At 36.4% G+C, this 26428-nt stretch overlaps 2 protein-coding genes across 2 annotated transcripts; one reads left to right on the top strand and one right to left on the bottom strand.

Moving 5' to 3' along the window:
• Positions 1 to 3695: 3695 nt before the first annotated feature.
• On the bottom strand, positions 3696 to 5842 carry LOC112052200 (small nuclear ribonucleoprotein F). The gene is made up of 3 exons (XM_024091195.2): positions 5686 to 5842; positions 5403 to 5590; positions 3696 to 4084 (listed from the first exon to the last, which is right to left on the bottom strand). Exons 2-3 carry the CDS (start codon positions 5575 to 5577, stop codon positions 3993 to 3995), a joined length of 267 nt encoding a protein of 88 aa, XP_023946963.1. The 5' UTR covers positions 5578 to 5590; positions 5686 to 5842; the 3' UTR covers positions 3696 to 3992.
• Positions 5843 to 6953: 1111 nt separating this feature from the next.
• LOC112051715 (large subunit GTPase 1 homolog) lies at positions 6954 to 19544 on the top strand. The gene is made up of 10 exons (XM_024090492.2): positions 6954 to 7166; positions 7815 to 8038; positions 8658 to 8879; positions 9601 to 9721; positions 10203 to 10793; positions 11324 to 11476; positions 12102 to 12240; positions 13297 to 13496; positions 14424 to 14512; positions 17142 to 19544. Exons 1-10 carry the CDS (start codon positions 7071 to 7073, stop codon positions 17266 to 17268), a joined length of 1962 nt encoding a protein of 653 aa, XP_023946260.1. The 5' UTR covers positions 6954 to 7070; the 3' UTR covers positions 17269 to 19544.
• The last annotated feature ends 6884 nt before the right edge of the window (positions 19545 to 26428 follow it).

Genomic DNA, 26428 nt, shown 5'->3' with positions numbered 1-26428 from the left:
GAAAAATAACACGTTAAATTGTAATCAGTATTTTCTGTTCACAATACGACGGCAGATTATAATATCATGAGTGAGATTATAAACTAACGTATTTTACAATTAAACGGTAACATATTAGGTTTCTTGAAGAGCCGTTTTATTCTCCCACTTAGTCTCGGTCACTTCCAGTTAAATTTTTCTTCCTGGTTGTACGAAAAAGTGGGTAAATTGATAGGTATTTAATTACATTAGAAAAAGATAATAGGATTCCTCGCGGAAATTGAACAGACAATGAGACTGATTGGATCCAACGACCTTCAAGTTTTTGTGAATTAAGCACAAATCTTATAAAAATTTTAGAAATTGGTGTAAATAATAGGTAGGTAGGTAGGTAACCTAGACCTACTTTGTATTGTAGCACGGCAACAAAGATTAAATTAGTATTATAATGTTACTAAGACCTATAAATTATAATTAATGGTCGGTACCTAATATCCAATGGTTTTAAACCCAATTTATAATCCAATAAGCGACATTTGTCTCTTACAGAAATTCCGCTAAAAAGAGGCATAGGTACATCTCGCCAAACTTTTAATGCGCTCTAAATGAGGCGTATAGCTTTTAAACATAATAGGTACCTACCTACCTATCTCCGTATATCTTAATAGATATTTAAAGTTTAAACCCTAAGTCATCTCGTCAGGGGTTGCCTGGTATAGATTGCTTACAGCAATAAGGCCGCCGTTGCATACTAATTCTAAGTATAATTTATTAATTTTTAATGTTTTTATTTATTTTGTATTTTTAAGTGCAAGTCTGACAGGGAATATATCGTGCATGCAGACTACAATTTTCTCTGGTGATTGTGATGACATGGTGATTAACGTGGTAGAATCATACGAAATACGGTTTTACAGAAAAAAACTACATAGATACATATTTTACAAGTAAAGTTTTAGCGCTCCATAAAGATGCAAGTAGTTATAGTAGTATATACGCATTGGAAACGACATCGCTGGTGTACTTTCGCTATTGTAATATGATTGTAAGTCATTCACTTTCACTTAGCGTTTCCCGTGGTTCCATACGATTCCGCGTGACCAATAGCAATCTTTGTTCATTTGCGATTCACGATATTGTTCGGTGAACGTTGACTGCCTGCAAAAAAATTGTTTAACTATACCTACCTACTTAACTACTTAATCCGTGAATTCCGATTTCCGGGACACTTTTTTTCGGACAACGGTTTTTTGGTTTGTAGAATAGTAGAACGTAAATAAATACGTAGCTCTTAACAGTGCCACAAACTTTTCTGACCCGATGGCAAAACTGGAAATAACGTTTCATCGAACGAATGGCGATCGCCATTTTGAAAATAATTTCAATAATGTGAGACAACACAACATAAGACACCTTCACCGGGCCAGATAGTTTGTGCTCTTCCAGTTTCCTACCTACGGTTACCTACTTTTACACATCTGCGAGAATATTTATTGAAAAGTGATATTATAATCTACTGTGGTATCAGCCTCGTTAGTTTAGTAGTAACCCTGTAAAGTTTCCGATCGCGAGATCTTGGGTTCGTGATTATTTTTTTTTTTATTCTTTATGTCGGAGTATAAGGGGTTTCACATCAGAAGCGGTTGCCCGCAAACACAATTATTGAATGAAAGTCTGTCAGGTCCAACAACTCCCACTAAGAATGTTACTAATAAACCCTGAGTGGCAGAGAATGACTTGAGTGGAGTCACGCACTTGTGAACGATGTGTGTAGGGTTAAAGGCTCCTTTGACAGATATCTAACACTCCCCTTTTCCACACAAGTCACTCTCCCCGCCTATCCCAAGTAACCAATAAAGAATTACACAACAAGAGATGTGGACGGCTCGAACGCCACGAGCACTGAAGCCGTCCGTACCGCAAGTCGTTGCAACGTGGCGATAACATTTACAAGTTAGCCCTTGACTACAATCTCACCTGATGCAATCTAAGATAGAAGCGGTCTAACTTGAAGAGGATGAAAATCGTTACGTCAATCGGTACGTTTTTGGCGGTGGGGTGGTAACTAGGCACGGCCGAAGCCAGCCAGCCAGACCTGGACCAATTAAGAAAATCTCAATCTGCCCAGCCGGGGATCGAACCCAGGACCTCCGTTTTGTAAAAATCTACCACGCTTACCACTGCGCCACAGAGGCCGTCGAAATAGTTATATGCTAATGCAAAAAGAGCAAAAAGGGGGATGTTAACTTACAAGTTACAACTTTAAAGTCGATGCTGTGTAATACCTAGGTACGTCTGTGTGTGTAGCTCTAAAGCCCATCCCAACTTTTTTTTTTGAGTTGTTCCATAAATTATAAGCTTTTTTTAGATTACTTATTATTTATTTTAAGGAAATATTTTTTTGACATTTAAACAACGTCTGCTGAGTGTTGTGTCGTATAGTGCTTAGTGTAATTAGAATTACTAATTTTATTATTTAGCACCGCTCCGCTTTTGTACTTATTCAATATATAAATGCGTATCAAAAATTACAAATAAGAGCTCCCAGCCAGCGAACCCTTATAGTGCAGAATATACTCGAGCTACGCGACCGGCAGCGCCTATATTTATATTATACGCCTGCACAAGACATTTAATGCCGCGGGTTAGTGACGCATAGCGACATCTAGTGACACATTGCGACAATTGTACACTAGAAGATGGAATAATTATTGTAAATTGCACAAAATACCTATAATAAATGACTGTGTTAGACCATACATAGTACAAGGTACGTAATTATTAATTTCACCATCCTGCAAAATCCCCACCTCTAATAGAATTATTTAATTCCCAACAAAAAAAAAAATGGCACGACTCGTTAGGATTAGCCATTTGGAGTAATAGCTAATATGGCATAAAAGTTGTAGGAGGGCTCTGAACCAAGTTGTACAGGTACGACGATTCGTTATTTCCATACATTTTGTAATTTTCAAAAGTGCCCGCTAAGAAAAAAAACTGGTATGTGTCGTTAGAACTACTCATTTGAAGCAATTAATAGTACGGCACAAATGTTGTAGGATTGGTCTAAACCAAGTTAGTAAGGTTTGATGACTCTACACTTACATACATTTTATTGAGTTTCGTAAGTGCTCACCGACAAAATAAATGACACGTATCGTTATAACTAGCCATTTGCAGCAGTAGTTATTATGGCATAAACGTTGTAGTATAGCTCTGAGTCAAGTCATACACAGTCATGTAGTCAGTAGTTCAGTACAGTATGATCTCCTTTCACATCAGCTAGTTGCCTCAACTGATGACTAGGACTAGCTGAGCCAACCTAGCATTGCTATATATACATATTTTTTTTATACGGGACCAATTCCGAGTTTTACTGTTTCCAATAAAAAAAGGATTATCAAAATCACACCACTCACTAAAAAATTTTTTGTCTGTAGAAAATTGAAGTCTGGGGTTTCACAATCTCTCAAGTACTTTTATAGTTATTTACATTATACGAGAATTCGAAAGTTCTTTTTATATTTTCTGAAGGTCTAAATCTAAACTTTGCATTCAAAGGGATTTTCAACATAGAGGAAGATGGAAGATAGAGGTTCGTGAGAAAATATATGGGCTGCTTCTAACCCTGGAAAAAATCCATTATTGCTGCTGCATCTCATGTGGTGGTTTAAAAGTCGCGGGTGTCAGCTAGTTAACAAATAAAACCATACAAATTTATTTTACCTTATATTAGAGTGAAAAAATCACACTGAAAATTCTCAAGTATTTAGAAACTTATCTGTAACCTTAGAGTACTTTAAACTATTTATTTTTAATTTATACTATAAAGCAATCCATGTCTTAATCATTTAGGTATTTTAGTAACAATCAAAGAAATTCTGTAGAAAAAGACAACTTGTAAATCTGCAGTTGCTGGTCTATTTACAACAGATTATATAATTATTGTATGTCTTTTTTTATTGAACCTAAACAATTAAGCATTGGTTTAGTTGAAGGAATGTAAACTGAATTTATTCCTTCATTTCTCCTTCTTCGTCTTCTTCTTCAGCCCCTCTTACATAAAGGACATTGTTGCATCTAATTAAGACTTCTCCGAGATTACCTATAACAGAAATTAAAAAATAAATATGATAATTATTTGGACAATACACACATCACTTTCTAGGTCCAAAGAAAGGTGTGTTATGGTAGGTGTCCACAGATCCTCACTGTACATATTAGGCACATCACATCAAACGAATTGGAGTATTCTTTGTGTAGAAAGTCATAAAAGTGCATCCACATCATATGTATCGGATGCATCACATTAAACAGTTTTTGAATTTTACTGTAGATTTGTGTGATCCATACAATGGGGATGGTGTGACTATATAGGTACTATATATCATATATCATTAATATACTATGTAATTGGATGTATGATACACATAGTTAAACAATCACTCTGAAAAATCCCGCTCATAACATTAATCTTTATCTAATTGTAGAATCGAAAATCGGATGTTCTTCGAACAGTGCTTGTTGCCAGTGATGACCTATGGTACCGAGACTTGGTTGCTAACTATGGGCCTAATAAGAAGGCTCAGTCACACAGCGGGCGATGGAAGAAGCTATGTTAGGAGTATCTCTGCATGATTGAATCAGAAATGAGGAGATCCGCAGAAGAACCAAAGTCACCAACATAGCTCAACGAGTTGCTAAGCTGAAGTGGCAATGGGCGGGGCACATAGTTCAAAGAGCCTATGGATGTTGGGGTCCCACTGACGACATTAAGCGAGTCGCAGGGATTCGCTGGATGCAGGTGGCTCAGTATCGTGATGTTTGGAAGTCCCTACAAAAGGCCCATGTCCTGCAGTGGACGTCCATCGGCCGATATGATGATGATGATGATGATGGTGGATGATGATGAATTGTAGGATAAGTCCCCATTTTATTGGCTACTAGCGGACCGGGAAGGCTTCGCTTTGACTTATGTGCACTTCTTTCCTATCCCTACTCTACCCTTACCCCACCCCTACATAGAAAAGGGTTGTTTCTAGGGTTTTCCCAGCAAATATTCAAATTTTTTCTCACCTTTCCAAGGCCTTTCTCAAGTTTTAGCGAGACTAACAAACAGCAATTCTTTTTCATATATATAGATATAATCTATCTAGGGTAGGGCTAGGCCTCCTTCCTTTTAGGAGAGAGAATATTGAGCTTACACCTACCTTACAGCTCTAATGCAGGTTGGCAGGCTTAAGATGATATTTATAATTTCACAATTGACCAGTCACATGAAAAACTCAGTATCTCAAATCCCAACCCAGGACTTCGTGATCTGAAACCACATAGACTAACCACTGGACCAACGAAGCAGTACAATAAGAAATTCGAATATAGAATGTGTATAATTTTAGAGGTTATTGTTTATATCAACTAACCTGTACAAGAGCCATCAACAATTTCTTCTGTATTAGCGAGCTGTAAATTCATATAGCCGTCAGCGGAAACCAGTAGCCCTTTATACTCGTGTCCCCATTTTAGTTTTACTAGCACTGCCTTTCCTGTCAGGCTGTTTAGGAAAGGCTTGGGGTTGATGGGCATCGCCGCCGCCATTTTCGTAGTTTATCTGCAAATTATTATTGGAAGTAGTTAAATACGTTCCTCACTAAAGTTCAATAGTAAGTTTACATCTATGATTTATATGGAAATTGTCTTACTTACATATTTACAACTATTTTATTAAAATTAAAAGCAATGCCGATTGCCGCTTTTCTAACCGCGTTATTTTTTGAGATTTTAGGCGTCTTAAATTGACTTACAACGTCAATGACAATGACAAATGAATGACCACAGATTATATTAGATATGAATGACATTGACAGCAAGTATCGAATAATCTGTGATCCTACTCAAATACTCTTTATTTTGTTGTGTTGCACATCTGTGTGCATGTGCACATCTCATTCAAAGATTACAATGTATTATTGGAAATAGATAGGCTACTCTAACTTTTTTCGGAACGCCTGTGATAGCGCCATCTAGTGACTAGCTACGGTATTTTTAGTATAGTATCCATTATGTTATAAAAATAATAATGCATATTTTTTGTAAATGTGAGATTTTTGATTTTGTAATAGTTGAAGAAACCAATTGAGAAAAACAAAAAAAAAGACAAAAAGTTTTCCATTGTCCGGGCTCGAACTCAGGATTATTAGATCGTACCTTTGTTATACACCGCTAGGCCAAATGACTATATGGAACATCGTTGAAATTAATGTACGGTTACTGTCTATCTGTAATAATCCCTTTGCTTTAGAAACACAAACACATTCTTCCTATTGCGCGTCAAAATTAAAAGGATAAATAATTCTTTTTTTTTGTTTGTTTTTCCATACTTACACGGTTTAAATCTCTAAAAACATTATAATACATACACACCATAAGTAATTGAAATTACATCCTAGATTTAAGATTCCAGGATAGTAAATTCAATTACTTATGGTGTGTATGTATTATAACGTTTTTAGAGATTTAAACCCTGTAAGTATGGAAAAAAAAACCAAAAAAAAAAAAGAATTATTTATCCTTTTAATTTTGACACGTAATAGGAAGAATGTGTTTGTATTTCTGAAGCAAAGGGATTATTAAAGAAAGACAGTAACCGTACATTAATTTCAACGTTGTTCCATATAGTTATTTGGCCTAGTGGTGCATAACAAAGATACGATTGAATAATCCTGAGTTCGAGCCCGGGGGTAACAGTAGAAAACTTTTTGTCTTTTTTTTTTGTTTTTCTCAATTGGTTTCTTCAACTATTACAAAATCAGAAATCTCTCCTTTACAAAAAATATGCATTATTATTTTTATAACATAATGGATACTATACTAAAAATACCGTAGCTAGTCACTAGATGGCGCTATCACAAGCGTTCTGAAAAAAGTTAGAGTAGCCTATCTATTTCCAATAATACATTGTAATCTTTGATCTCATTTCATTTGTCGTCTGTGGTTGCACATGTTGTTTTGAATTTTGATTTTGGTTAACCAATTTTTGCTTTTAATATTTCCAATTTTTGTTGTAAACTGTAAAATATACTTAATACACAATGGGAAAAAAGAACAAGGACTCACTAGGTCGAGCGCTCATTAAAGATAGATTTGCTAAAAATCGCCATCGAAGACATGTCGAAGATAATACTATGGTAAATTTCACAATAAATATTTCTTAGTTTCACCGTTTACCACATTAAATCAGTCTGTATATAATTGTTATTGTGCAAACATACTATAATACTACAAATACTTTGTAATTTCTAAATCAATTTGTTTACCTATTGTACTTAACTTCTTTAACTTTACTGGACTTATTAATTTAAAACTAGCAGAACTCCGCGTTTTCTCTTCGTAGTTCCCACTCCTGTGACAATATGGGATAAACTATAGCCCATGTTACTCCTTGATAATGTAGTTTTCCGTTGGTGATATGATTTTCAAATTGGTCCAGTTGTGGGCAACTGAATCTCTGCCCGAGATTCTTAACATCCTTAACCCATCACTGTAACCGCTGAATAGTGGGGCTGTGTTTTATTTCTTCGGCCCATATCTACAAAGGATTGCCCAATACTGTCCGCCATTAGTCAGCGCAGAGTTAGACTTCTCACGCTGGTATTGCCGTTGCCTGACACAGGCCTGTGCCAATTATAAATTTTGCACGTGCAAATGGATATAACACCATTTATAAGTGTCAGGATCTGCAGGATAAGGTTTGCATTTGGGGAGACTGGTACTAGCTCGCCCTTACACCCAATCCACAATAAAACTATACTTAAAAAATATATTATGCATTTCAGCTGCACACTACTGAAATAAATGACGGATATGAATGGGGACGTCTAAATTTACAATCAGTCACAGCTGAGTCATCTCTTCAAGAGTTCCTCTCCACAGCTGAGTTAGCCAACCGAGAGTTTATAGCTGAGAAACTGAATGTTAAGTATGTCAAGTCAGCACCATGTGAAGTGGAGTTAGTTACGTCTCAGCCAGATTTTGATGAACCTCTCACTGTGCCAAGAAGGTAAATTCTGTTATTTTGCTATGTATCTACCAATAACTATTGTTTCCCAGTGTCTCTGTCCTTGGATTTTGATAGCTGGTAAAATAAATTCTAAGATAAAAAGTAGCTTATATCATCCAGTGGCGTGCACTTCATAGAATGCAAAAATGGTTTGCCTACCCTGAGGACTAATTACAAACCTCAATTGGAGAAATTGTTTACTATAATGCCTACCCTAGTTGAAACCTTGTGCACACCTCATTTACTTAAATTTGGTAGGCAAAATACTTCAATGTCTGCCATTTGCATCTATCATTTGTCACCTTATCATCTACTCCTACACTCCAAACATCTCTTTTAAAAAGTAAGTATGTTGCTCCTATAACCTTGTCTATCTTCCAATGAAAGTCCCATTAAAATCAGCATTTCCAGAGATTAGCCTGGACTAATAATTACATTTACTCATACAAAGATGTTTTTATGTAATAAGGAAAATGTAAATATAATAAAATAAAGAGGTTTGTTTGTGTTTTAGTATCATATAAATAAGTATAATCACTTGAGAAAACATTATAGAAATTACAGACTGACGTTTTATTTATGTATTCTATTATAGTATTGATTAAAATCCTAATATCAGGCCACCATGGAAACCAGGAATAACAGCTGAAGAGCAGTTGACAAGAGAAAGAGATGCCTTCTTAGATTGGAGGCGACATTTGAATGAACTTCAAGCAAAGCTCGGTGCTGCTGTCACTCCTTATGAGAGAAATCTGGAACTCTGGAAACAGTTGTGGAGGACTTTGGAAAAGTCTGATGTTGTATTGCTGTTGTTAGATGCTAGAAATCCGTTATTGTTCAGGTAATCCATAATAATATTAGCAGTAAAGTTTATCAGGTTGTAGATGAATACTGGAATCTATGGATCTATTGAACCAATATTGATATACTTTTACCAATAGAAAGCCACATTATTTGTGAGTGTCATAGTTTATCCTGGTATTGCCACAGGAACAGAAACTATATAGGTGAAAGTGTGAGGTGTCTAATTGAATACATTTTTTGCAAGGTAGATCTATATATATAAAAATAAATTGCTGTTCGTTAGTCTTGCTAAAACTCGAGAACGGCTGAACGGATTTATCTTATCTTGGTCTTGAAATATTTGTGGAGGTACAGGGAAGGTTTAAAAGGTGAGAAAAAATCAAATAATTTCCAGGAGAACCCTAAAAACTGCCCTTTTCTATTTCCCATACAAACGTTTAAGAGTCAAGCGGTAGGGGTGGGGTAGGGGTAGGGTAGGGGTAGAGGTAGGGTAAGGGTAGGGTAGGGGTGGGGTAGGGGTGGGGTAGGGTAGGGGTAGGGTAGGGGTAGAGTAGGGATAGAGAATAAGTGCACTTATGTCAAAACGAAGCTTGACCGGGTCCGCTAGTATTTAATAAAACTGAGGTCTAAATATTTTGGATTTGGTAAATAAACTTTGTTCTAGATAGCTTTGTAGTTAGTATTATTAATGAGCACAATTTTTTTAATGATTTTGATGATAATTTTGAATAATCCTCTTGTAATGTGTTCTAATGTAGGTGTGCTGACTTGGAAAAATATGCAGCAGAGCAAAACTGCAAGTGTATATTGCTACTCAACAAGGCAGATTTGACTACTGAATATGTACGCAAGTGTTGGGCTGACTACTTCAATAAACAGGTATGTTCATTTTCTGCATCAATTTGGAATTTTTTACTATCCAGCGGGAGCTCCGTACAGCGTCCTATTTCACCGCAACAGTTGGTTGGCAACAATTAACTTTTGTGCATACATATAAATTTAATTTAATTAACTAACTATTTCATGTGACTTCGCTAGCAATAGTACAGTTTGCTGGATGATAAGAAGCTTATGTTCTTTTCTGTACCCCTGACAATATGGCATATTTTATATGACATGATGTACAAAGTATGTACTTTATTAGGATATGTCAATGATAAATCACGTAATCGAAAATATTGCTCTGTCTTTCGTCCTATTGCAACAAAAGATAGAAAGATAGCGATGTTTTCTGATTCGCGGCTATAGATCGACAATATGCATCTCGAGGTACCATGTGTCACTCAAACAAAACCTACAAAAATTTATTATTATTAAGTATAATCATGGATTAGAAATCGGAAAACATTCTTATTTTCAGAACATTTCCATAATATTCTTTTCTGCTGCAAAGGATACTGTGAGCAAAGAAAGAAAGATATCAGAAGATCATGAATCTTCAATATCTGAGGAACTTTTAGATTCAGGAGCAGAAACAGGTGCGTCTGATGATGAAAGTGACACGGAAAATCCAAATGCCTTAAATGAAACGCAAGATGACATAGAAATGTTCAAAAAACAAATAGGTGATCTTAATGAAGCTGTAAATAATACTGCAAATAAAATTGATGCAATACAAGAGGCATTAGACAAAGTGATAGAAAACTTGAAATCAGGGAAACCAATAGAACCATTTCAAACTAATAAAGATAAAGTAGAAAACGAAATTTTAATTGAAAATACAGTAACAGAAAATTCAGCTGAAAGTGAAAATACAGATGAAAATATACAAGAAAACAAAGTAACAGTACAAAATTCACATGAAATATATGATCGAGACAAGTTGTTGCAAGTACTCAAAGAACAGAAATTTGGTAAAATCAAAAACCCTCCCCGAGTGACTGTGGGGATGATTGGGTATCCTAATGTTGGGAAATCAAGTTCTGTCAATATTTTAATGCAAACTAAAAAGGTAATGTGATTTTAAAGATACATTTCCCAAACTACTTCTATATAAATATAAATCAATATTCAATACACAAGTTCATTATGATACTAAAATATAAACAAATTTTTTGTCTGTCTGTTTGGTGTAAATCTTTGGAGTTGCTGAAACTAATTTGAATGGGCTTTTCACAGATTTCAATGGGATAACTACTTTTTATGCTGGTAACACCCATGGTTCCCATAGGATTTCTGAAAAACGGAATTTAACGCTATTGAAGTCGCGGTCTTTTTCTAGTACTATAAACTCATGGAAGTATGGGATGGAATCAAGCTTCTTAGGATGATAAAAATTGTAGCTGAAAATATAAAACCACATTTAAGAATTCATTCTTCTAATCTGTATGTCTGTATGTCTGTCCGCTGATAACTGATATATGGTTCTTCTTTGGAATTTTAGTTAAGAAGTTCAGAAATTATATGTTCTTAACCAACTAGAAGGAGAATCTCAATTTGACTGAAATTCATAAATTTGTTAAACTTGGTGTTTTATTTCAGGTTAGTGTAAGTTCCATGCCAGGTCACACACGGCACATCCAGTCGCTGATTTTAGATGAAGATATAGAATTACTGGATTGCCCTGGACTGGTGTTACCTGCATATGCAGTGGCTCCTGATTTACTTTTGACAGCTGTCCTGCCTATTGACCAGGTGAGATTCTTTTTGAAGAAAACCATAATAGTGATAAATTTTCAAACAAAAATGGCTGCTACTAAACTGTTATGTTGACAAATATTAGGCGATATATTGAGCTGCTTTATTCATCAGCATGTCTATTTTATAGTCACCAGTCCTGAGTTGGGAAGTCCAATGTATGAAAACACCATGCTTCAGAGAGCATATTAAGCTGCTATTAAGATTTTTATGAAAATGTATTTTTTTTTTCTTCTTTTTTTTTAAATAATAATGATAGAGGTAGTGTAGAGTGCCATCTACAAGACTCAGGCGGAACTGTATCGCTATAGGTTCTTGAAGACCTAGAAAAGGGGAACATGACGGAGGGAATAAGATCCCCCGTGCCTTACCTGGGCAAATAAGCATTGCATCGATGTCCATACTCCCACCCAGACTTTTATCTGGGGATGACCTGCCTCTCTAAAGATGTCTGTATGTATATATTGTTTCAAAGTTCTCTAAGAATGCCATCTACTGGTAATTTAAAACAACAAACACAATTTCATCACTCCTATAGATGGCAGCACGCATCGCACCATTACAATTTTCGTATCTTACTCGTTTAACGTAATAGTTTTAATAATATAAATGAAATTTTCAGATGCGTGCCCACGATGCTGCAATGGCAAGGCTCTGCGAGTTGGTGGGACGCCATACTTTTGAAAAGAAATACGGTTTATTGTTACCGGAGTATGATGGCAGCGAGCTTGAATATAAGAAAATACTGACTGCCCATGCGTGTGAGTCATACAGTTGAAATACTTTATTCATTGAAACACAAAATATTCATTGGGCCCAAGAACAAAATATTTATTCATGACCATTTATTTAAATGCCTTGTTGGTCCAGTAGTTGGCCTATGTAACATTGTATCTTGAGGTCCTGGTAGGTATGAAATTTATTTCTTCAAAAATTTAGGTTAAACACTCAGCTCAAAGTTGCAAATGTTACAGGCCAGAGGGCATATACGACCAATTGAAAAGAAATAGACAAAAACATTGTCCGATGGGGAAAGTTATAAAATAGACAGCGGTATTTCCGGTTGCGAAACTATTGGTTCAATTTGTCTATTTCTCTTCACGAGATATATCGTTTGTCGTACGTAAGGTGTTTTGGTCTGTAGTAGGTCGTTAAAATAGGCTGATTATGACCATCATCATCATTGAGAACCCATATTCGGCTCACTGTTGACCACAAGTCTCCTCTCACAATGAGAGGGGTTAGGCTAATAGTCCACCATGCTGGCCCAATGCGGATTGAGAAAATTCTTAGATATGCAGGTTTCCTTACTATGTTTTTCCTTCACTGTCTGAGGTACGTGATATTTAATTTGTTAAAATGCACGCAACTGAAAAATTTGAGATGCATGCCCCAGACCGGATTCGAACCTACACCCTCAAAGGCAGAGATTATCTTCTGGACTATCAAAATTCAACATTAATTTATTTAATTAGGCCTAGGTCAAGTTATGTCATGATTTAATGGTGGTAAGTAAAGTCAAAAACTTAAAATTAAAGTTGCGAGGGTTCCAAGTGCGCCGTGGTTCGAGAAACTCATCGCGGCTCTTTGTGGTTCATTATCAACCCATATTCGGCTCAGTGCTGAGCTCGAGTCTCCTCTCAGAATGATAGGGGTTAGGCCAATAGTCCACCACGGCCCAATGCGGATTGGCAGACTTCACCCACGCAGAGAGTTAAGAAAATTCTCAGGTATGCAGGTTTCCTCACGACGTTTTCCTTCACCGTTTGAGACACGTGATATTTAATTCTTTGTTATTTATATTTATTTGTCTCCAGTCAACCGAGGCTTCATGACGGCAGCGGGTCAGCCCGACCAGTCCCGGTCAGCCCGGCAGTTCCTGAAGGACGCGGCGACGGGACGCCTGCAGTGGGAGCAGCTCCCGCCGGGATGTGAACCCGCACCCGTCGACCAGCTCATAGCAGAGAAAAAGAATGATACCAGGAAACCCACCCCGAGGGAGGCTCGTGCTGTGGAGGTTTGTTGAAATATTTTTTTCTTATGTTTTCTGTGACTTGGCAATCTGTGTCAAATCACAGTTCTGTATATTAGGTATTTTTCACATAAATTTTGTTATTTTTGAGGGCCTCCGTGGCGCAGTGGTATGCGCGGTGGATTTACAAGACGGAGGTCCTGGGTTCGATCCCCGGCTGGGCCGATTGAGGTTTTCTTAATTGGTCCAGGTGTAGTGGCTAGTTACCACCCTACCGACATAGATGTACCGCCAAGCGATTTAGCGTTCAGGTATACGATGTCGTGTAGAAATCGAAAAGTGTGTGATTTATTGTGTGGAAACTACTGGACCGATTTTAAAATTTTCTTTCTCAAATGAAAAGCTACATTAATAGCGAGCATCACATTGCCCTATTTTATCCGCGCATATATCATCCAAGAAACTCAATACTAGTTCTCAACCCAAAATGCCCTTGTGTGGATGCGAGTCGGATGCCCTTGTATGGATGCGAGCCTTTGCGTTTCTTTCAATGTTTTCGTATTCTGTGGATTCTGCTGTCACTCAAAACCTCAGACCAATTATAGAAGGACCAGTATCGCATCCAAATTCACATACAAAATTGTCTGTCATTTTCTGAGGAAAACAAGCTTAGATTGGGTATATACTATAGTTTAGTATAAAATATACTACACAAAAAATATAATACACTAAATATAATACACTACACAAAAAGGTATTTTAACCGACGAACACGATAACAACTATGTAACATCGATTCTATAGAGACAGTTTTTATAATCGCATTAGATCGTTGATCATATACTTTGACAGAAAAGTAACTTCTAGCGAGGCAGGTACTATACAATAATTTGTCCGAGCTCAAGAGATACATTTACATTATACATTTAGTACAATTTAAAGCTTCAAAATTAAAATAAATCTCCTTTCCAGGGTTGGTTGAACAAGTCCAAGGAAATTGACAGCACATTTTTCGCAATGAATAAAAGTACAGCGCACGTCAAAGGAAAACCAATGTTTGGGTGAGTTGTTGGGTCATTCAAAATAAAACACATTTTTCATTTTACATTATTTTATTTATTTATATTATACTAGCAGACGCTCGCGACTTCATCCGCGTGGAATTTAGTTTTTCACAAATCTCTCGGAAACTGGATTTTTCCGAGATGAAAAACCCATGTGTTAGTCCAAAGTAAAATCTATTTCCATTCCAAATTTCAGCCAAATCGCTTCAGTAGCCGCACAGTAAAAGAGGAACAAACATACATACAAGCTTTCGCCTTTATAATATTAGTGTGACAAGCAGATCCGGTCAAGCTTTTTTTTTTACTTATGTGCACTTCTTCCTCTCCCTCAGAGGCGTGCATTTCATAGACGCAATAATGCATTGCCTTCCCTGAGGATTCACGAGTTCGAGTTTTAGCGATACAAACGCTACTTGTATGTCTTTTGAGAATGGAATCCCCCTTTCTTTCCCCCCTTGGGGAAGAATTAACTTTCATAAAAAAATCGTTCTAACGTTATAACATACTCGTAAAATAATTTAGTTTAAAAAGGGGCGGTTTGGTTTAATTCAAATAAGTATCTTAAGGAGTAAATAAAGATTGTTATTTAAACATATTTTTCCTGCTGAAAAATATCGACCAAAAAAGCACTTGTTAAATAGTTATTAGGTATCCTAGATTTTTTATTTGGGTCAGACACTCTTACCGTGTAGTATTGAGGCTAAAACATACTCGATTAATTTGTTTATAGTGTAAATATATATTTTAATTTCAGCGTTTGATGCGCGCAGATTTCTGTAACAGAAAGAAAAATATTTTCATATAATGCTTTGATGCTATATGATATTGGAATAAACATACCTATAATAAATCGGGAAACTGGTTTCAAAAGCTGTGAAAAAAAATTAATTATTAAATAGTTTTTAATTAAATGCCATGTGTTTTCTACCTTCATTTCTAATTTATTTGGAAGTAAACTGCGCACATCGAGAAAGGCTGTAGTAATATAGTTAGAGTTTGACTAATGAAAGTAGAGACTGAAATCAATTGGAAAATTTAAAAAAAAAATGGAGGGTGTTCCGAAAACAATAGTGCAAATATTTATATAACTCCAGTTCAAAATTCAAAATTGTAAAGATTCTACCACCGGTTCGGAAGGCAGGTTCTGCTGAAAAGATACCGGCAAGAAACTCAACAGTTGCTCTTTTGAAAAAGTCATACAGTATTATAATTTACAATTGAGAACAATGAAATTCTTATAGTTTTATTTCCTGTATGAAGGTGGAAGCTGATCCAATGGCCTCCAAGCTTCATCGTTAAGGAACTCATCAATAGTGTAGTAACCTCGACTAAGTAAATGTTTTTTAACACATTGCTTAAAGTTGTGCATTGAAAAGTCCATCACAGTCTTGGGGATCTTGTTATAGAAGAGTACACCCAAACCCACAAAAGATTTTTAACTCTTTGGAGACGATATGCAGAAATAACTAACTTATGCCCGTGTCTAGTAAGACGTGGGTTTAAATCTCCTTTTCGTTTGTACAAATTAATATTTTGTCTAACATAACTATGCTGTTATATATATACTGACAGGCTACTGTTAAAACAGTGTTGTACTGTTAAGTTTGATAATTGCAATATATAGTATATTTAGTAATGTTTTCACACATATTATACGTTTTTTATAATCTACCGGGCGATTTCAGTCTCTACTTTCATTAGCTAAACTCTACCAAATACGCCTTTTAACAAAAATCACATTTGCACTCAATAACCTACATGCGAATAGTATTCTTACATTCTTGCATCCGCCATTACGCGCACGCACGTTGCCGCGTCCGTATTTACTTTAAGAGCAATTCCCGCGCTCGTTAACCGCCCGTCTCCTCGTAAAGCAGTTAAATTTTATGAATTAACGCTTGGCTAGCCGCCAGGGTGCCAGCTCGCCACCGGGAGTTTATTTAGGTTCCACTTTTAATATAATTGACAATATTCGGATGCGCTTTCATCTTGGTAGATCTTGGAATATGATTTGATTGATCTTGTCACCTCGCTGGAATTCTGTAAATGATAGAAACGACGTAAGGTTTCATTATACTTGCAGAAAAAAAAATCTCGAATCAAGTTAACAATTAAAAGAAAGAAAAAAAATTAGTTTATTTTTAGTCGGATTCTAAAATATAAAAATAATCTAAGTAATTAAGAAATTTTAGAGATTATGTAAACTATATCTAGTCAATTAAAGCAAGTTTACTTTTTAAAATACTAGTTGTAGCCTGTGGTACGTGTCAGAGACGTGTTAGCTCAGTGGATATGACCTCTGCTTCTGATAACGGAGGGTGTGGGTTCGAATACGGTCCGGTTACGGTGGCACATTATGATTGTATCGATGGTTGTATAAAAAACAAAACATAGCATACGCTTTATGTATATTGTACAGACAAAAAAAAACTGACGAAAATCTTATAAGGGGATTCTCTCCTCTCTTATATACGTGAAGTAAGCCAGGCCTTAAAATATATGAGTGTTTTAAAACAAACTTCCCGGAATATATTATTAACTACCAGCTTCACGAAACATCAATATTATATTTTACATACATTGTAAGTAAATATTGCAAATGTATATATTAAATTTGTTTTTCCAGAATAACGGGCGTGCCGCAAACGGAAAACTCAGCTACCGGAAAACCTTGGAAACAGGAAAAGAAACACGCCAACAAAAACAAAAGAGAAAAGCTTAGACGAGTGTACGCTCATCTGGATGAACACTAACATTATTTTTATGTGTAAAGTGTAAATATAAAGTTTATAAAATCTATGGCGAACGTTTCATTTGAAGCATAAATTAATTCATATTATGCTGATTATCAGTCTAACAAGAAACGTCCCGAAAAAGAAATCAAAATATACAAAAAAAGTCACTATTGTTAAAGTCCGGTCGCTCAGAGATAGCGTTTCTGACAGGTCTTGAGGGAGCTCTTTACACGACGAAAACGATTACAACAATGAGACATCGATTCTATAGAATCAGTTTTTGCGTTAGATCGTTGATCTTAAACTTTGACAGAGGGGTAACCTCTAGCGTGGCAGGTCCTTATATAATAACTAGCGGACGCCCGCGACTTCGTCCGCGTAAATTTCGATGTCAACTTTACTACTACCCCTACCCTACCCTACCCCTACCCTACCACTACCCCAACCCTACCCAACCCCTACATCTACCCTACCCCTACCCTACCCCAAACCTACTCCTACTCTACCCCTATCTTACCTACACCCTACCCCAATCCTACCCCTATCCCACCCGTACCCCTATCTCACGCCTATCCTACCCCTACCCTACCACTTCCCTATCCTACCCGTACCTCTACCCTACCACTACCCTACCTCTACCCCTACCCTACCACTACCCTAAACCCCGCCCTAAACCTACCCTACCCCTACACTACCCCTACACTTCCCTACCCGTACCCTACCCTACCCTGTAACTTCTCTATCTTACTCCTACCCTTAGCAAAATCGGTCCAGTCCTTCGAGAGTGGTGGTATGACCAAGAGAAATAGAGACTTCTATGCTAATAATATAAAGAGGTAAAGTTCGTGTGGTTGTAGGAGGTAATCTCTGGATCTACTGGACCGATTTGGAAAATTGTTTTACCAATAGAAAGCTACGTTATTTGCGAGTGTCATAGGCTATGTTTTATCCCCATATTCACACGGGAACGGGAACTACGTAAATGAAAGCGCCGGGCGTCATATAGCGAAATTACTGCGCCTTTAAGAAATTTTGTATTATCTCCGAAACTATTTAAGTAATTAACATTCTGTAAGCGGCAAATCTTATCTCCATAATATCCTTGTGATTATTAAATAATTTATTTTAATAAGGATTAAAGTTTAGTTGTATAAATAATGACGTAAACCTAAGTATATAAAATTAATAATTTTTAAAACACAAAAGGTACTATATCTGCTAATATATAGAAGATAGATATATGGTGTCGCGGACTTTTTTGTAGAACTTTTAAGGATACATAAAGCCTCCATACATTATTTACAATTTTACACAATAGTTAAGGCAGCGCATGCGAATAAGTCTGTTTAAGAGGATTTTCAGTCCGACCTGTATGATAAAAACTGTGATAACTCGGCTAATATATATGATACCAATATAAAATATAGCCTATAGCACTCCCCGATAATGTAGCATTCTACTGGTGAAAAAATCGGACCAGTAGTTCCGAAGATTACCCCATTTAAAAAATGTGACAAACTTACAAACTTACAAACTTTACCTCTTTATAATATTAGTATAGAGTATAGATTGGTCTGATGAAACCGGGACAGATAAGTTTGTTGCACTATCATGTATTGTCTATATCAGGGTTTCTCAAAGTGGGGTACGCGAACCCCTAGAGGTCCGCCATTCGACGGCAGGGGGTTTACAAAATGGTGGCTTGATAACTGATACCGAGTCAGAAGTGGGAATTAAGGTTAAAATTGTCCAAAATAACTCCTAACATTGAATCCATTTGCGACAAGAAACAAGCACACCCATCACATTAATATTACAAAGAAGTTTCTTTTGATACTATATTTGTTAACTTAATAAAAACCTTCTTGGGGGGGAGGGGGGTTCATTAGTAAGTAAGGGGTTCGCTGTCACTTGGAAATTCTAACAAGAATTCAATTCTAACAATTCTTCGTGGTGCCGAAAGTTTGAGAAACCCTGGTCTATATGGATTAAGTCAATGCTTTACACCAATTTTGTCTATGGGCGTAAAGGCGTAGAGGTGTCATTTTATTAAAGTTTGGCAACATTATGTTACGATTTAATGTTACCGATTGTATTAGGGAAAGCTTTTAATACATGATATTTCTGAGTTAATAATATTTCGAGCATGTATTTATTAACGTAATGTATTGAACTGTAACTCGGGAATTTCTTTGAATGTCCGCCAAAAAGCAACTAGCTCATTATTTTTTCACATTCTGTATTGTTTATGAAACTGTAAAGGGAATCAAAATATAATAAACTTCATATCTTTATTATGTGTTATATTTTTTTCACGATTACGAGATGATTGTGTGTCCAAGCGTCTATCGTTATCAACCCATATTTGGCTCACTGCTGAGCTCGAGTCTCCTCAGAATGAGAGGGATTAGGCCAATAGTCCATCACGCTGACCCAGTGCGGATTGGCAGACTTCACACACGCAGAGAATTAAGAAAATTCTCTGGTATGCAGGTTTCCTCACGATGTTTTCCTTCACTGTTTGAGACACGTGATATTTTATTATTGATAATTTCTTAAAATTAACAACTGGAAAGTTGGAGGTGCATGCCCCAGACCGGATTCGAACCCACACCCTCCGGAATTGGAGGCAGATTTCATATCCACTGGGCTATCACAGCTCAATATCAATTTTATGGTTATACCTACACCATACTGGTCAGTGTGCCTAGTGGTAATTTTCAATGTTTTCACACTGAGACTATCGCGTAAACGTAAACGCGAATTTCTAAGGAATTGAAACAGTTGTGCAGTAGTGCCACTAGATGGCGCTGTTTTAATTCCTTAGAAATTCGCGTTTACGTTACGCGATCGTCACAGTATCAAACTGCCAGTAGATGTGTGCCTACTGTATATCGGTTATAGGTTACCAAGTATAATCTACTTGCCGCCCGCAACTTCGTCCGCTTAAAATAAGTACTCACAAATTTTCCGAGATAAAAAGTAGCTTTTGTGTTATTCAGGGTATAGTCTATTTCAATTAAAAATTTCAGCAAAATCAGTTTAATGGTTGCGAGGTGAAGGAATAACACAAACAAATTCTTTATGTAGGTACAGACCTACGACTAATATTAGTCTTGAACTCTTTACTAAAAGAGAAGGTTAATAATTATGGTCGTATGAATCGTCTATTTTATGCCAAAAACCGTTAGAAAATCGTAATTTGGTTTATTTTTTTGGTAGCTCAGAGTGGTGCGTAAAGCAAAACATACAAAGTATTTAAAAGCTATAAATCTATGTCCAAAGATAACGCTCTGACGTCATCCAAGTGAAGAGTATGACTAAGCTGCAGAAAAACTAACTAACTTCTTTACTAATGTGTAGGTACATCTACACATATTAATTTACTCTTTGATCTACACATTAGGTAGGCAATTTTGATTGCCAATATTATATTGTTTCGGTCTGACAGTTCCGGTTTCAGACTAAATTACAGGCAGGTATATACATATAGAGGCACAGAATAAAGATCATTCATCATACAGAGTGGCCTCACCACACTGCTTGTAAAGGTTCACTCTGTATGATCTTTACTCTGTGATTGCATCCGACTATATACGTGACAAGTTTAATGTAAAATTTTAATTTCCAGAAATAGGGTAAGACATAAATACATCCGTTCTATTAATTTATACCGCCACCTTTGATCATTCTTACAGAGCATCATCAGAAATCTTCAATCGCGTACAAAACATCGCTCAGCAGCGAACCTCAATCTGTCAAATATTAAAAAAAAAAATGTTAACATGGTAGAATCAACCGCGATACGAGTTGAGAACGTAAAACTGAGCACTTGTCTTAAATTAGCGGGCGCGCCGTAAATCTGAACATTCGGGCCAACATTACGCCATAGGATTCCGCGAATATTTCTACAACTACGCACAGAAAATGTTTATATTGTGAATGGCTCAGGGTTAAGCTGATAAATGTTCAAATTCAAACAATCAGTAACTTGTCGAAGCGACGGGTTTTATTTTAGCACCCTAGAAGTGTGTTTAGTTTTCTTTTTTTACATGATGATGATGATGACAGTTTTTTAAATTGTATATAAATTAAGAGTATGCTAACAGTAAAACAATTTTGTAAAAGTAACAGGGTATCTGCGATCATTACTTTCGGGGCTACAGGGATTTAAAGGGTCAGATTTGCGGCGCTGCCGCGGATCCCTGAAAAACGCCCCATACAAAATGGCACGAATGAGTGATGTCGTTGGCTCGCTGATCGTTAGATTTGTATTCAAAATTCAAAATTCAAAATTCATTTATTTCAAGTAGGCTCAGTTTACAAGCACTTTTGACACGTCAGTTGACTATTTGTAAAGATTCTACCACCGGTTCGGAAGGCAGGTTCTGCTGAGAAGATACCGGCAAGAAACTCAACAGTTGCTCTTTTGAAAAAAGTCATACAGTATTACAATTTACATTTGATAACAATTAAATTACAATTTCTTATAGTTTTATTTCCTGTGTGAAGGTGGAAGCTGATCCAATGGCCTCCAAGCACCTTTGTCGTTAAGGAACTCATCAATAGTGTAGTAACCTCGACTAAGTAAATGTTTTTTAACACATTGCTTAAAGTTGTGCATTGGCAAGTCCATCACAGTCTTGGGGATCTTGTTATAGAAGAGTACACCCAAACCCACAAAAGATTTTTTAACTCTTTGGAGACGATATGCAGAAATAACTAACTTATGCCCGTGTCTAGTAAGACGTGGGTTTAGATCTCCTTTTCGTTTGTACAAATTAATATTTTGTCTTACATAAACTATACTGTTATATATATACTGACAGGCTACTGTTAAAATGCCTATTTCTTTAAACTTTTGACGAAGGGACTCGCGTGATTTTAGTTGATATATTGCTCGAATTGCTCTTTTTTGAAGTACAAATATAGAATGTATATCAGCAGCCTTGCCCCACAACAAAATACCGTAAGACATTACGCTGTGAAAGTACGCAAAATAAACAAGTCTAGCTGTATCAACATCAGTAAACTGTCTTATTTTTCTCACTGCAAAAGCAGCTGAGCTGAGTTTACCTGACAGTTTTTCTATATGAGCACCCCACTGAAGTTTAGAATCCAAGGTCACTCCCAGGAAAACTGTGGAATTCTCTATTTCTAGTGTTTCACCATTGATCATTATAGACTTATCTAATTTTATAACATTTGGTAATGAAAACTCAATACATTTAGTTTTCTTTGCATTTAAAAGTAAGTTGTTAACAGTGAACCAATGCGACACATGCGATATGGCACGGTTTACATCGTCGGAATTATCTTTACTTCTGTCACTCTTAAAAATTAGGGATGTGTCGTCAGCAAACAGTACTATCTCACAGATGCCGCTAACATGGTGTGGTAAATCGTTTATGTACACTAGGAATAGAAAAGGACCCAGAATTGAACCCTGTGGGACGCCCATTGTGTTAGAAAAACCGCGAGACTTTGAATCATTTATGCATACCTTTTGTGTTCTATCACTAAGATAAGAGGCGATGAGATCAAGTGCAACACTTTTTATGCCATAGTGGCTTAACTTAAGTAAAAGAATGTTATGGTCAACACAATCGAATGCTTTGGACAAATCACAAAATACACCAATAGCATTCTTAGCATTTTCCCATGCATCATATATATGTTTTAAAAGTTTAGCACCTGCATCAGTTGTACTGCGACCTTTAGTAAAACCATACTGTTCAGGGTGAAATAAATTATTTAAATTAAAATGACTTAAAAGTTGATTTAAAATGATTTTTTCAAAAACCTTACTAAGTGTTGGCAGTATTGTAATTGGTCTATAATTATTAACATCAGTTTTGTCACCTGATTTAAAAAGTGGTAACAGTTTGCCATGTTTCATTAGGTTCGGAAAGATACCCAAATCCACGCATTCATTAAAAATAATAGCTAAGTGGGGAGCAATATTATTATTGTATTTATAACCTTATTTATTTTGCAAATATTAAGTCAATCTTTGCTTTTTATGTATAAATTAGTTAACATTGACCTTATTTACCCGAATTTATTATAAAAATCAATATATTCAAACCTAGTCATCATCCCCATTGTAAGCCAGTGGCAGTAACCATGCGTGATGGTAAGCAGCCTACGGGTATAACACGTTTGTCTAGTTTTGGAGATTTGACGGCCTTCGTGGCGCAGTGGTATGCGCGATGGATTTATAAGACTTGGAGGTTCTGGTTACGATCCCCGGCTGGGCCGATTGAGGTTTTCTTAATTTTTTTTTTTTTTTATAAGAATATTTGCCATATTTTTTTAAATATGACCAATAGACCAGTAGTTTAATTAGTTCAGGTCTGGCTGGTGGGAGGCTTTGGCCGTGGCTTATCACCCTAACGGCAAAGGCGTATCGCCAAGCGATTCAGCGTTCCGTTACGATGTCGTGTAGAAACCGAAAGGGTAGGATGTGGATTTTTATCTTCCTCCTAATAAGTTAGCCCGCTTCCATCTTAGATTGCCTCATCACTTACCATCAGGTAAGATTCTACAATCACACGCTAACTTGTAAAGAATAAAGAATAAAAAATAAGATAGAAGAAGTAGGTATTCAATAATTTCCAGTGCACAGAATTTTCTTGATTCTCTGCGTGTGTGGAGTCTGCCAATCCGCATTGGGCCAACGTGGTGCACTATTGGCCTAACCCCTATCATTCTGAGAGAAGACTCGAGTTCAGCAGTGAGCCGAATAATTTTAATGATGATAATGATGAATGACGGTTGATAATGATGACATCTATGTCTTACCATTATAACTAACTTACGATTAAGGTGCAAAGCATGATTATTAATTGTCATTTTATGAAAACGATATTTAAATTTACTAAATAATAGGTAGGTTACAGGTTAGATAAAAGAAAATAAATTAAATTAAAAAGTAAAAAGCTTCTCTTTCTTCTATTGTTCTTCTTGTTTCTTTTCTATTGTTCTACTTGTTTCTTCTGGCTGATTAGTTGAATGTTCTCATAAAGGAGACCTTTTCTCTTTGCTGTTGAGATTACACAAGCATCAGCAGCAAAGCGGAAAAAGACAAATTTATCGAGAACTTTCTCTTCTTTGTTCGACTCGAGCTCCAATCTTCTTTGTAGGTATTATTATTTAGTTCATTTGCCTACATTAATAGAATTATAAATATCAAAACATTTATGCACGTCATTGACGATCAATTATTCTCACGTTCTACAGCACCCACGACTATAACTGATCGTGTATTAGTCACTGCGTGCATGCTGCCGTTTGCGCTGCAGAAACCTGAGAATAATTGACCGTCAATGGCTGACTTTATACAAAATCTTTATTAAATACCAAAATGAAAAGGAAAATAGGTGCAATTATAATAAAACATATAGGTTTAAACAAAAACCCATTTCAATCGGAACCGCCTTGTTTGACGGCCTCCGTGGCGCAATCGTGTGCGCGTGTGCGCGGATTTACAAGACGGAGGTCCTGGGTTCGAACCCGGGCTGGGCCGATTGAGGTTTTCTTAATCGGTCCAGGTCTGGCTGGTGGGAGGCTTCGGCCGTGGCTAGTTACAACCCTACCGACAAAGACGTACTGCCAAGCGATTTAGCATTCTGGTACGATGCCGTGTAGAAATTGAAAGGGGTGTGGATTTTCATCCTCCTCCTAACAAGTTAGCCCGCTTCCTTCTTAAATTGCATCATCACTTACCATCAGGTGAGTTTGGAGTCAAGGGTAACTTGTAATGAATAAAAAAAAAGGTGTGGTAAAAAATTCTGATCGTGGTGATATGCATTTGTGCTTAGATCATAAGATATAATAAAACTAGGTATAAGAACCGTTTGATAAAAGGGTGCTTCTAAAGACGACTAAAGAAATTTATTAAATAAAATATTTATGGCTGAGAAAAGATAAACGAAAACTGGTTGCATTTTCTACTGCCGTTATATTCAAAGCTTCCTTAATCGCGGTATTAACATGATGAAAACGAGATGGAATGAAATTTGGAAGATTAAAAACTAAACAAACAACTTTAATCGGGCCGTAACGTTCCTTACTTTGAGTTAAAGAAAACAAAAAGAGAGTTTTTATCACCTGAATTCGTCCGAATGGACAGTTTAATGGAGTGCCGAAAATATAATACAGAAAAATGTTACAGTTAAAAGAAAAAACATCGACTTTCACGACCAATTTAATTCAATTAATGTGCTACGGTTTGTTTGTGAGACATCTGAGAGCTGGCGCGACCTGGAACTGTCTCTTATGGGAAATCATTTAGTGACGAAAAATGGTATTAATGGTATTAACCATAATATTTTTTATTTTTATTCTTTTATGTTAGCTCTTGACTACAATCTCACCCGATGGTAAGTGAATAGAATAGAATATATCTTTATTTGTCCACACACGAGTAATAAAATAAAATAAAATAAACAAACAGAACATACAAATATCTGGTCGTGGACAAAACAGGTATCCACCTCAGCACGATGCCACAGCGAGCTGTGGCGCTGGTTTTCAGGTGAAACCTTGTGAGTTCACGGACGTGTCTACGTGACGTGTCTTAACTTAAAACTTATACATGAATACAAAGTAAAATAAAATAATGAAACAAAAACGAACAGAGTAATAAAATAACAAAATTAACATTTATGGGAAACTAAATTAACAGGGAAAATCAAACAATAATTAATACGAGTCAACCTGTAAAGTGAACGATCTGCCGCCACCATAGTGTTGTAGTAAGGAGAAAAGGAATTAGTAAGTAATGATGTAATCTAAGATGGAATCGGACTAACTTGTTAGAAGGAGAATGAAAATCCACAGCCCTTTTGGTTTCTACACGACATCTTAACGGAACGCTAAATCGCTTGGCGGTACGTCTTTGTCGGTATTTTCTACAAACCGACGCCCCGCAGTTTCACTCGCGTAGTTCCTGTTTCCCTGAGAATACGGGAATAAAATATAGCCCATGACACTCACAAATAACGTGGTTTTTTAGTGGTAAAAGAACTTTCAACATCGGTGTAGGAAATATAGAGATTACTCTACAACACCACTAACTTTACCTCTTTATAATAATAGCTCCCAAGTTCGGCAAATTAGACTTTTCTTTACCAAAAATGTAAATATATACGGCTGGACCGTGAAATGGTAACTT

The sequence above is a fragment of the Bicyclus anynana genome, chromosome 15 (assembly GCF_947172395.1).
Source record: "Bicyclus anynana chromosome 15, ilBicAnyn1.1, whole genome shotgun sequence".
Classification (NCBI taxonomy): Eukaryota; Metazoa; Arthropoda; class Insecta; order Lepidoptera; family Nymphalidae; genus Bicyclus; species Bicyclus anynana.
The sequence above is the reverse complement of the archived record's forward strand: the minus strand, read 5'-3'. Positions and strand labels throughout refer to the sequence as shown.